The sequence below is a fragment of the Argentina silus genome (assembly GCF_951799395.1).
Source record: "Argentina silus genome assembly, chromosome: 19".
NCBI lineage: Eukaryota > Metazoa > Chordata > Actinopteri > Argentiniformes > Argentinidae > Argentina > Argentina silus.
Window position 1 is genome coordinate 1,157,760 of NC_139673.1, and position 12,500 is coordinate 1,170,259.

General features: G+C 47.9%; 3 protein-coding genes across 3 annotated transcripts in view; 2 read left to right on the forward strand and 1 right to left on the reverse strand.

Moving 5' to 3' along the window:
• The window catches only part of LOC310819915 (dedicator of cytokinesis protein 9-like), a 52,962-nt gene extending 46,597 nt beyond the window's left edge, over positions 1 to 6,365 (forward strand). Inside the window, exons 48-53 of the mRNA XM_083691334.1 lie at positions 1,541 to 1,687; positions 2,021 to 2,231; positions 3,522 to 3,712; positions 4,025 to 4,125; positions 4,310 to 4,448; positions 4,769 to 6,365. Coding sequence (XP_083547460.1) covers positions 1,541 to 1,687; positions 2,021 to 2,231; positions 3,522 to 3,712; positions 4,025 to 4,125; positions 4,310 to 4,448; positions 4,769 to 4,888 — 909 coding nt within the window. The 3' untranslated portion in view covers positions 4,889 to 6,365. The remainder of the gene's footprint in view (positions 1 to 1,540; positions 1,688 to 2,020; positions 2,232 to 3,521; positions 3,713 to 4,024; positions 4,126 to 4,309; positions 4,449 to 4,768) is intronic.
• Positions 1 to 12,500, reverse strand: part of LOC310820000 (gamma-glutamylaminecyclotransferase C-like) — a 268,729-nt gene that overhangs the window by 179,434 nt on the left and 76,795 nt on the right. The gene's annotated exons all lie outside the window — the stretch shown is intronic.
• The window catches only part of LOC310819513 (solute carrier family 15 member 1-like), a gene marked incomplete at both ends in the record, with an annotated part of 12,837 nt that continues 9,456 nt past the window's right edge, over positions 9,120 to 12,500 (forward strand). The window contains 6 exons of the mRNA XM_083690815.1: positions 9,120 to 9,126; positions 9,619 to 9,656; positions 10,385 to 10,469; positions 11,075 to 11,216; positions 11,643 to 11,762; positions 12,045 to 12,144. Of these exons, the coding sequence (XP_083546941.1) occupies positions 9,120 to 9,126; positions 9,619 to 9,656; positions 10,385 to 10,469; positions 11,075 to 11,216; positions 11,643 to 11,762; positions 12,045 to 12,144 (492 nt within the window). The remainder of the gene's footprint in view (positions 9,127 to 9,618; positions 9,657 to 10,384; positions 10,470 to 11,074; positions 11,217 to 11,642; positions 11,763 to 12,044; positions 12,145 to 12,500) is intronic.

Consider the following 12,500-nt stretch of genomic DNA (forward strand, 5'->3'; position numbering starts at 1 on the left):
CTACTGCTGCTGCTGCTGCTACTGCTGCTGCTCATGTTCAGAGTACCATGTTTGTGTGTTGAGTGTTCAGCGTACCATGTTCAGCGTACCATGTTTGTGTGTTGAGTGTTCAGCGTACCATGTTCAGCGTACCATGTTTGTGTGTTGAGTGTTCAGCGTACCATGTGGCTGTGTGCTCTGTAATGGCTTTAATGGCCTGTCCAGACAAACAGGGGAGCCATTCTTGGGTAAATACAGATGCCACAGTCATATATGATGGTGTAGACAGGCTAAGTTATAGCTGTATGTTAAACGATATCTCACAGGGGTTTATGTACGGTTAGGGAGGCTGGTGGAGGTAGAAATCAGAGGACCAAGTACGTGCATTACAATGAGTACATCAGTGATCTGGACTGACTATCCGGACTATTGTGGACTATTATGGACTATGACTATCTGGACTATTATCCATGGAGGTAGAAATCGGAGGACGGGCTCATTGCAATGCATGAAATTCCATTCCTTATTCCATTCCATGCATTACAATGAGCCCGTCCTTCGATTTCTACCTCCGCCAGCCTCCGCTAATGGACTGTACCCAGAGTGGTCCAGAGTGGTCTATACATTAGTCATCTGGCCTCCAGAATCACCTCTCTTTAACGACATGGATGATGGCGGCCTGTTTCACCCACAGATCACTGATCCACTCATCCATAGACCCATGCCTTCTTGGTTTGATTTGTTATGTCTGAGCAGTTACAGTACCAGTCAAAAGTTTGGACACACCTCGCCAAGAGTGTGCAAAGCTGTCATCAAAGCAAAAGGTGGCTACTTTGAAGAATCTAAAATATAAAACATATTCTGGTTTGTTTGACACTTTTTTGTTTACTACATAATTCCATATGTGTTCCTTCATAGTTTTGATGTCTTCCAATATGAATCTACAATGTAGAAAATAATAAAAAATAAAGAAAAACCATTGAATGAGAAGGTGTGTCCAAACTTTTGACTGGTCCTGTGTGTCGGTTGGGAATATCGGCATTTGTGTTACGCTTTATGTGGACTGAACAAAAAAAAACTATCAACAAACTGTCGATATAGTACATATAGTACATATAGTACATATAGTACATATAGTACATATAGCTTGTTGGGCACCTATAGACGGGCTGTCTTAGTGTTATGTTTGTACTTACAGTGAGGTTATTCAGCCGCTTGCTTTCGCGTCTCTGAAATGCACATCCTGTCTTGATCTCACTGTTTGTCAAGCCTAGTTCTGTTTGTCAAGCCTGGTTCTGTTTGTCAAGCCTGGTTCTGTTTGTCAAGCCTGGTTCTGTTTTTCAAGCCTGGTTCTGTTTGTCAAGCCTGGTTCTGTTTGTCAAGCCTGGTTCTGTTTGTCAAGCCTGGTTTTCTTTGATTTCTTGGATTTGGTTTGCTTTTTGCTCCACACCCGTCATCATGTACGTAGATGTCTGTCACCACCTCATGTCACCACAGAGAGTCTGTATTACTAGCAGCCTTACGTAAGGTCGTGTCTGACCTCCCTCCTCCTCATCCCCAGGGTTTCTTCGAGGACGAGGATGGGAAGGAGTACATCTACAAGGAGCCCAAGTTCACGCCTCTGTCAGAGATCTCCCAGAGGCTGCTGAAGCTCTACTCTGACAAGTTTGGCCAGGAGAACGTCAAGATGATCCAGGACTCAGGAAGGGTGAGCTGCTTCTCTAGTGCTCTGTGTGTGTGTGTGTGTGTGTGTGTGTGTGTGTGTGTGTGTGTGTGTGTGTGTGTGTGTGTGTGTGTGTGTGTGTGTGCGTGGGTGCGTGCGTGTGTGTTTGTGTGTGTGTGTGTTTTCCATGTGATATATGTATGTGTTTTGAGAATGTGAGTCATTTTCCCCGGTTTTAAAGGAAATGTCCGCCCACTGATTCCCTCTCAGGATACCAGCTGTTGCAATGCCTACTGTAGCTACGTTGTTGAGACTCCTCATCCACTCATCCCTCTCTCCCTCTCATCCCTCTCTCCCTCTCTCCCTCTCTCTGTACAGGTGAACACTAAAGACCTGGACTCTAAGTACGCCTACATCCAGGTGACCCACGTGACCCCCTACCTGGAGGACAAGGAGCTGGAAGACAGGAAGACAGACTTTGAGAAGAGCCACAACATCCGCCGTTTTGTCTTCGAGACGCCCTTCACCGTGTCGGGGAAGAAGCAGGGAGGCGTTGAGGAGCAGTGCAAACGCAGGACCGTCCTCACCAGTGCGTCAGCCGACCCCGTCGACTAACTCTGATATACTAAATACATCTCTCTCTCTTCCCTTCCTTGAAAAGTAGTGTGCAGGGCTGGGTTCAATATACAGGACCAGTCAAAAGTTTGGACACACCTTCTCATTCAATGGTTTTTCTTTATTTTTTATTATTTTCTACATTGTAGATTAATATTGAAGACATCAAAACTATGAAGGAACACATATGGAATTATGTAGTAAACAAGTGTTAAACAAACCAGAATATGTTTTATATTTTAGATTCTTCAAAGTAGCCACCTTTTGCTTTGATGACAGCTTTGCACACTCTTGGCAAGTTTGTGTCCAAACTTTTGACTGGTACTGTACATTCACAATATTGTGAAATATTCAGATAGAAATATATCATGTTGAACATTGTGACATGCAGAGGAAGGGATTGTTTCAGTTCTAGTCGTTGCGTTTCTATCTGTGACGTTGAGTTCGATGTCCCCAAACGTGACCCTGGTATCTGACCTTGCTTAACCAAGTGTTTTCCAATCAGGGCGGGGTTTATTACCACAGTAAAGTAAGAGTACACATGTTATCTGTCCTTCCAGGTTATACATTTCTTCGATTGTCACACGACTCAGATACAGACTACCGAGGCCACGGGCTGTTGATGAAAAGCCAGCAGATCTTGAGTTTCAGCACAAGGTTTATAAACCTTATCACGATTCTGTCTCATATTCTCAATCAACATCATTTTCTCTCCTCTCTCTCTCTCTCTCTCTCTCTCTCCCTCCCCTTCATTTCCCTGTCTCTCTCCTCCATCCTCTGTACCCCCCCAACCCTAACCCTAACCCTAACCCTACCACCCCGCCCCAACCCCAACCCTTACCATAACCCAACCCTAACCCTAATCCTACCCCGCCCCAACCCTAACCCTAACTCTACCCCCCCAACCCCAACCCTAACCCTAACCCTAACCCTACCCTCCCAACCCTAACCCTAACCCTACCCCGCCCCAACCCTAACCCTAACTCTACCCCCCCAACCCCAACCCCAACCCAAACCCTAACCCTAACCCTGACCCTGACCCTAACCCTACCCTCCCAACCCTAACCCAAACCTTACCCCATCCCCCCACCCCCCAACCCTAACCCTAACCCTACCCTCCCAACCCTAACCCAAACCTTACCCCATCCCCCCACCCCCCAACCCAAACCTTACCCCATCCCCCCACCCCCCAACCCTAACCCTAACCCTGACCCTAACCCTACCCTCCCAACCCTAACCCTAACCCTACCCTCCACCCCCCCAGCCACCCACTGTTTCCCCTATGTGAAGAAGCGCATCGCGGTGATGTACCAGCACCAGACTGACCTGAGCCCCATCGAGGTGGCCATAGACGAGATGAGTGGGAAGGTGGCAGAGCTGCGGCTGCTGTGTTCGGCCACGGAGGTGGACATGATCCGCCTGCAGCTCAAACTGCAGGGCAGCATCAGTGTACAGGTAGAGTAGGCTGGCCTGCCTCTCTCTCTCTCTCTCTAACACACACACACACACACACACTCTCTCACTCTCTCTCTCTCTCTCTCACTCTCCCTCTCTCTCTGTCTCATTCACTCTTTCATACTTTCTCTCTCTCTCTCTCTCTCTCTCTCTCTCTCTCTCTCTCTCTTAACGTTCCACTGGACTGACAGAATAGACATGAAGTGTAAAATCACGTTCATCACCAATCACCTCCCGCTGAGCGTTTTCGTCCTGTGACACAGTGATGACACATATTGACCTCCCTCCTCCCTCCCTCCTCCTCTCCTGCAGGTGAACGCTGGTCCCCTCGCTTATGCCAGGGCCTTCCTGGATGACAGCTGTGCCAAGATATACCCCGACAACAAGGTCAAACTACTCAAAGAGGTCTTCAGGTACGCACACTGCCTAGGCATCCTCACAGAATAGAGAAATATCTCCCTCCACTTCTCCTCCTATTCTCTCTCTCTCTCTCTCTCTGTCTCTCCCCCTCTCTCTCTCTCCCCTCCTCCCTCTACTTCCATTCTAGTCTGAGAGCATCCCCTGAAGCCAGTGTTTTGTGTGTGTATTCCTGTGCAGGCAGTTTGTGGACGCCTGTGGCCAGGGTCTGGGGGTGAACGAGCAGCTGATCAAAGAGGACCAGCAGGAGTACCATGACGAGATGAAGGCCAGCTACCGAGACCTGGCCAGAGAACTGTCCACCATCATGCACGAACAGGTAGGGGACAGACGACCACGACTCAAACCTCTTGGACGTACAGAGTCTTTGTGTTTAGTTTAGTGTCGCTTGGTTTTCTTTGTTGATTTTGTTGACTTTGTTTTTGTCACTGACGTCATTCTCTCCTCTCTCCTTGTTGCTGGCGTGAGCAGATCGGATGGTAATTTCACGTGTTTTTAGTCAGATTTAGTCTGAGGTGTTTGAAGTGCGTATCGGAGGTGTTTTTACATCCCTTTTCTATCAAAGTGTTTTATTGATGTTCTCTGACACACCCTTCCTCCCTTCCTCCCTTCCTCCTCTCCCTCCCTCCTCTTCCTCAGATCAACCCTGTGGAGGACGGCTCCAGGAACGCCCTGTCTGACTCGCTGGGCATCTTCAACGCCATCAGCGGCACGCCCACCGGCGCCAACGTCCAAGGCCTCTCCGCCTCCGTGGTCTGACCCTTCAACCCTGACCCCTGACCCCCTACTGTACGCCTCATCATCTCCCCAGTGATGGAGGGAAAGAGAGAAGAAGAAAGACAGCGAGGAGGAGAGCGATCTGGCCCTTTCCCGCCTCCAGAGCACCTCCCTCCTTCCTTCAGGCTAAGCTCCTGTCCTGCGATTGGTTGGCCTACCTGCCTGTCACGAGTTGGGGTACAGCATTCTGATTCAATCCTACTGTACCTCGCCAGCAAGAGCCAATGAGATCGATGGGTGTGTCCTACGTGCTTTCATTGACGTGGCGACCAGGCGAGGCTGGCGGCGGTAGAAATCGAGCTCATTGTAATGCATGTAACGGAATGAGGAACGGTATCAAAGACACACGTTTGACACCGTTCCCGATTCCACTCCACGCATTACAATGAGCCCGTCCTCCGATTTCTACCGCCGCCAGCCTCCCCTTGTCGAGGCCGATAGAGGGGCAGGTTTAAAGAGAAGGCCTTGGATCTCAGAGGGGCACCACATCTTCCTCCTCGACAACATTCAACTCATTTCTATTGTTTCCTATGGAGACGTTCTACAGAGGGTCCTAAAGCATGGAGAAGATCGTCACATGCATGGAGTCAGGCTCATCCCTCAGTGCTGTGGTCCCGTTCTCCTCTGTGTTTATTCTTGTTGATGTATAATAGTATTTGTATTATAGTATTTCAATGTAAGGCTATAGTCTCTTTTGGACAGAAATGCCACTACTGAAAAAATAGAAAAATAATCTGCTGAGGGGACTGTATTTTTTCAGCTCACTTTGTATTTCTGCTCATCTGAGATCCATGGAGAGGATGTGGCGGGGGGGTTTTCTATTCAAAAGCATCTTGTTTCTCCTATGAACTATTCCCATGGATGTACCGACCCTTCCAAACTGCTCTACTCTATTCTAGACTTAAGGTGAATATGTATAATATTATAATAATAATGATTAAAAAAAAACATTTAAGGCCAAGAAAATGTAATGTTCTTAACTGTTTTCTGCAGAGTAAGGTGGGTAGTTAACTGTTAACTGTTTTCTGCAGAGTAAGGTGGGTAGTTAACTGTTAACTGTTTTCTGCAGAGTAAGGTGGGTAGTTAACTGTTAACTGTTTTCTGCAGAGTAAGGTGGGTAGTTAACTGTTAACTGTTTTCTGCAGAGTAAGGTGGGTAGTTAACTGTTAACTGTTTTCTGCAGAGTAAGGTGGGTAGTTAACTGTTAACTGTTTTCTGCAGAGTAAGGTGGGTAGTATGTCCTGGCCTGTGGTTGGGTCGGGTGCTGCACAGGTGACTTCTCTCGCCAATAGAAACAACTGTAACTGTGTAGACAAAGGTGCTGTTCCTTCAACCGTTCAAGACATCTTCGCTTTTTCTCATTGGGGAGGGAAATGTTGGGTTTCATTTGTCTTTAACTAACATCATCAACCGCTCTGTTTGTGAAATGTTAAATGTCCCCAAATGTTTTTTCTTTTAATTAAAAAACAACAACTAATAACTGTCAAGTCTTGATTTTGTTTTGAAGTACTTCATGGACGAACGATCGACCATAAACATAGAGTTGTTGATCGGGGGGATTCCTGACCTTGTGGTTTGACGAGGAAAATGTAGGATGGGGATTAACTGTCCATGCTAATGATGGTTGCAGTGCTCTCCAACCAAGGAAATGCTACTCCTTTTCTCTGTCCTTTCTGTGTGCGTGTGTGTGCTTGTGTGTGTTCGTGTGCATGTACGTGTGCGAGTGAGAGTGTGTGTGAGTGTGCAGGTGAAGGTGAGAGTGAGAGTGTGTGTGTGTGTGTGTGTGTGCGTGTGTGTGTGTGTGTTCTATCTCTGTCAATGGGCTCAGAATGACACAGCTTTTCTGCCAATAACCATAAACAATTCCTCTAATCAATTCCTCTGAAAGGTGTGTTATCCTCTGAAAGGTGTGTTGTCATCCTGAACACTTCATTGGATTTCTAATGATCAAGCAGAGAGATAGACTGTAACTATTTTAATCACATGCTGAGTAATTCTTCCTTACAGTAATTGTTATCAGATAGTGGTGTGTGTGTGTGTGTGTGTGTGTGTGTGTGTGTGTGTGTGTGTGTGTGTGTGTGTGTGCATGTGTGTGTGTGTGCCATGCATGCGTGCATGCCGTGTGTTTGTGTGTCAGACAGAGCGAGAGAGAAAGAGAGAGAAAGAGAGAGAGAAGGAGAGAGAGAGACAGAGCGAGAGAGAGAAAGAGACAGAGAAAGAGAGAGAGAGAGAGAGAGACAGAAAAAGAGAGAGAGAGAGAGAGAGAGAGAGAGAGAAAGAGAGAGAGAGAGAGATAAAGTGATCACACTGAGTGCTGTGTGTGTGTGTGTGTGTGTGTGTGTGTTTGAGTGCTGTGTGTGTTTGTTGTTGATATGTACAGTGCAGACGTGAGTCGTGAAAGCGGGATGCTGACTCCCGCAAAATCCCTCTCTGCCCTGTCCAACGTCAAAGACTGGATAATCCCTGTGTGACCGTTGCCAGCACCTCCCTCCCCTCACACACACACACACACACACACACACACACACACACACACACACTGTCACACACACATACACACACACACACACACACACACACACACACACATACACACATACACACACACACACACACACACACACACACACGGTGGAAGGTGGGGGCTTGTTGTTCTCTGTCCTGTTGTTGTTCTGTAGTCATTTAAAGCGAAGGGCTCTGGTAGTAAACACCATGTTTCACATGTGAGTGGACCCTGCTGGTCTGTGTGTCTGTGAGTTTGCTGTGCCTTGATTCTGTATGATACGGCGTTACCTGCTTGTGTTTTGTATGATGTAACATATAAAAATATGTGTTTGTATTTAGAGACAAATTATTACTTTTTTCTGCTAACAGTCACACCTCCATACAGGTACGTTTAGACGCTGTCGTGCGCTGCTGTTAGTCTGTGTGTAAACGACGGGACGTAGGGCGCGCTGGACGACACCGTACCGACCCAAACATGACATCAGGTGAAGAGGGTGTAGCGGTTCCCCCACGTGCCGACATGCTGATTCTCCAAGACACGTTGGTCGTTATCTGGTTATCTGACTCATATAACTGATCAGCTGTAAAAGGCTCTGACACGGCAGCGTCCTGCATCCCCGTCATGAGAGGTCTTTGCTTTGAGCCTGCACTACAAATCTAAATAAACACAACGAGAGTCTGAGTACGTTAACTTCATTTGGGGCCTAACGTTACTGTGCTTAAGACCGATGGTGACAACGTATTTGCTATCTACTTGTTTTGAAGAGAACTTCAGCATTTTCCTATTATTCATTTTGATCTCCTTACTAATCCAGATGTTTTCTAAGGGGGTTTAAATGTGTCAACAGAGCATCAGTGTTCAGTTGTTGGACTGAACGGTCTGCCTCAGTAGCACTCTGCCTATAACAGATATCTGAGGGTTAATACGCAGATGTCCGTGTGATATATGGCTCCTCCTGCAGGGGGGGCTGGTGGAGGCAGACACCTGGAGACGGGCTCGTTGTAAGGCATGGAATGGAATGTGGAATGTGTGCATTACAATGAGCCCGTCTTCCGATTCCTACCTCCACCAGCCTGCCCTGCTGTGTACACTCTCGTATATGACCTCTCCTGAGTCTCCCTGCCCTTGAGGTACTCCCGACCTTTATTACCTGACTATCTCAGCCCTCACTATCTCTCTCTCTCTCTCTCTCTCTCTATCTCTCTCTCTATCTCTCTCTGGAAGGCCCTTGTCATTTCCTCTCTAGTCCTCTGTGATAAGTCATTGTATAATCATTGACGGAGCCTGGGCCCACCAGCCTCACACACAGAGGTACACAGTGTGACAGGTTGTGTCTGTCATCCCAGCTGGCTTCAGTTTGGCTGCACGTCCTCTCCATTCCCTCCTCACGTGTTCTGTCCCTCCGCGCGATAACGACAGAAGGGAGGGAGGGAGGGAGGGAGGGGGAGAAGGGGGGGGGCAGCCCCCCCTCGGCATTGTGGGAGGTGAGGCGAGAGCTTCAGGTGTGGACGCAGGTTACAAAAGCGAGTGGAGAGACTACCACAGGATTATCCTCACCTAGCCGTCCCTGGTGACTGTCCTGTCTGGTGACCGTGTCTCTGTGTTTAAGGATACTAGAGGAGAGACTACCTGTAGGAGCTGTCAGCATCACCACCACCACCACCATCACCACCACCATCATCATTATCATCGCTACACGCTGCAGTCATGGCAGGTGAGTCGCTCATCCTTCCCAGTCCCAGGATGTTGGGATGTTCCCAGGAACGCCACAGATGATGGTTCCACAGGAGACAGGCATCTGGGGGAACACAGCATCTTTGGGATATTCTTTGTTTTTGTTCTACGATATTATTGGATATCAGGAATAAGTTGATTGTTTGATAGATGATTTGATGTTTCAAAGGGTGGATTTACTGTTACGATGTTGTTTTTTTCTGTTATCAATATATAGTTGCTGTTTATTGATATTTATGTTCACATCTCGGAGAAATCATTGGGCTAGTAAATTGTCTTAGAATGTGTTCATAAGAGCATACTGGACCAGCTTTCAGGCAACAATTTAAATTTGTGCACAAAGTTCAACGTTGCGTTTGATGTCTACATACTAATATGCAAATTACTTTTTATACTCAAGACTTTTCTTATTGGTTCATTTGGTCAGTTCAGTTGTTTCTAGTCTAACCAGGTGACGGTTTGTCTCCCACAGATAAAGAGAGGAATGATGTGAACAAGTCCAAAAAGAAGGTAAGGATAAATCCCATTATGCACCACGCTTTCTTTGATTCCCTCTCAATGAGAATGTTCTCAGGGTATCAAACTGAATTCTAACCGAGCTTCCGCCGTAGATTGAAGACCCATCTCTTCAGGCTACATCTTAACGGTCCCTCCTAAAGACCTCTTCACCACCACTACCCCCCGTGTACTAACCCTAACCCTAACCCTTGAGACCTCTTCACCCCCACTACCCCCCCTGTACAAGTTTCTCTCCTGTTCAAAAAAAAAATCTTCTTCTAGCATTGTGACTGCCTATGGCCCCTGGTCTGAGCATAGATTACTTTATCATATGATGACTGATGGATGGATGATTAATTACTTAAACAAATGTACTAGTTGTAAGTATTTGGATAAAGGCATCTGATAAATGCCACAAATGTAAAATGTAAAACCAAGCATGGATGTGGTAGTAGTGACAGTGCTGTATGTGAGCGCTCACATGCTAACAACGCTTAGGTTGTGGGTTCGTTTCCCGCTGGGACCATACATACTGAAAAATGGACAGTATGCACTCACTGCAATGTCAGCCGGTTTGGATCAAAGCGTCGACTAAATGGCAGATTTATTGTTGGTCCTCTGTGGCTCAGCTGGTAGAGCGTGGCGTCCTCTGTGGCTCAGCTGGTAGAGCGTGGCGTCCTCTGTGGCTCAGCTGGTAGAGCGTGGCGCTGATGTCTCCCCTGTCTGTCTGCCGTGCTCAGGCTGAGGTGTGCGGCTATCCCGTCAGCATCTTCTTCATCGTCATCAACGAGTTCTGCGAACGCTTCTCCTACTATGGCATGCGAGGTGAGTCAGTCACACACACACACACACGCACACGCACACGCACACGCACGCACGCACACACACACACACACACACACACACACACACACACACACACACACACACACACACACACACACACACACACCTGTCTCCAAAACAATAAAACACCATATCTAACGCAAAGTCATACAGAAAACTAGAGATAGAGGGTTTTTATGAAAGGAGACATAATATGTGTTGTTGTTTGAGGTGAGAGAGGGCTTTATATGAGGAGCAGTAAACGGCTTGTTCTCCAGGAACTAGGACGGGCTGTCGACTGCTACCCCTGAACCCTGAACTCTCACACTCACACACACACGCACACACACGCACACACACACACATACACATTTATGTCTGTCAGTGATTTGCTTGTTTAAGGTCCCAATTACAAATTGACAGTAATTATAGTTATTTATTACGGTGGAAATACTTTTATATTAAAACCAATATCTGATCAATGAAGTATATTTGACTGCTTATGGGAGTGTTAGTACTAGTAAGATTCATGGGAGACCCTAGTATTTCAATCAAGGCCTCAGATACAAGGTTTTCTGACCCCCCCCCCCCCCCTCCCCCCGCAGCTATCCTGGTGCTGTACTTTAGGTACTTCCTGAAGTGGGATGATGACCTGGCCACCAACATCTACCACATCTTTGTGGCCCTCTGCTACCTGACGCCCATCCTGGGAGCCATCATTGCCGACTCTTGGCTGGGCAAGTTCAAGTGAGTCGGAGGAGAAGTCCTTGCTGCTTTATCTGGGCCAAAGATACTTGGCTGGCAAATGACTGGGTCTCAAAGCGAGCGCTTGACGTTAGAATACAACCGTCTTCTGCACCTTGTGAAACAAACACACATACAACCACATTTGACATAGAACACTGTTCCACTGTATCTCTCTGCATTCAGCAGCTATCACTGAACTATTGATGAATGGTGACCTTTAAGCTCCGTGGAGGTCATAGAGATAAAACTGACAGATAGACTGTTACTGTGTGTGTGTGTGTGTGTGTGTGTGTGTGTGTGTGTGTGTGTGCGCGCGTGTGTGCGTGCGAGAGAGAGAACTGTAAAGACACCTGTAGTTGACAGACTGTGTTTACGTCTATGGGACGGTTGGCTAATCGATGGGTTCATTCTCTCCTCCCTCCGCAGGACCATTGTTTACCTGTCCATCGTCTACGCCCTCGGCCAGGTCATCATGGCGATAAGTGCCATTCATGACATCACTGACACAGACAGGGATGGAAACCCTGACAACATGAACGTGCATGTGTGGGTTGACCGGCTGACCACGACACTCACAACCAATCACAGCTGTTGAACTGACTTCAGATGTTCTGTTCAGACCCTTGAACTCAAACACACGCCACAGGCCAGAATATCCACTTCAGTGATTACCCCCACCCTCACCCCCCCACCCCCCCCCCACCCCCCCCCACCCCCACCCCCGTCGCCTCCCCACCCCCAGTCTGGCCTGGCTCAGTCTGGCCAGGTGAGACCGTGGTCAGGGTTGTCTGGTTACTGTAGTAACATGCTGTTCCCTCCCTCCCTCAGGGCCCTGTCTGTGGTGGGCCTGGTCCTCATCGCTCTGGGCACGGGGGGCATCAAGCCCTGTGTGGCGGCTTTTGGAGGAGACCAGTTTGAGGACCACCAGGTTAGAAAAGCAGCACGGTCACGCTCACGCACACACACACGCACACACACACACACACACACACACACACACACACACACACACACACACACACACAGGCATGCTCAGGCTCACACACACACAACACGCACCGGCATGCTCACGCTCACACACACACACACACACACACACACACAAGGGCACGCTCAAACTCACACAGACACACACACACACACACACACACACAACACAGACACACACACACGCATACACACACACACACACACACACACACACACACACACACACACACACACACACACACACACACACACACACACACACACACACGGAAGGCACCTCAGTCACTGTCAATG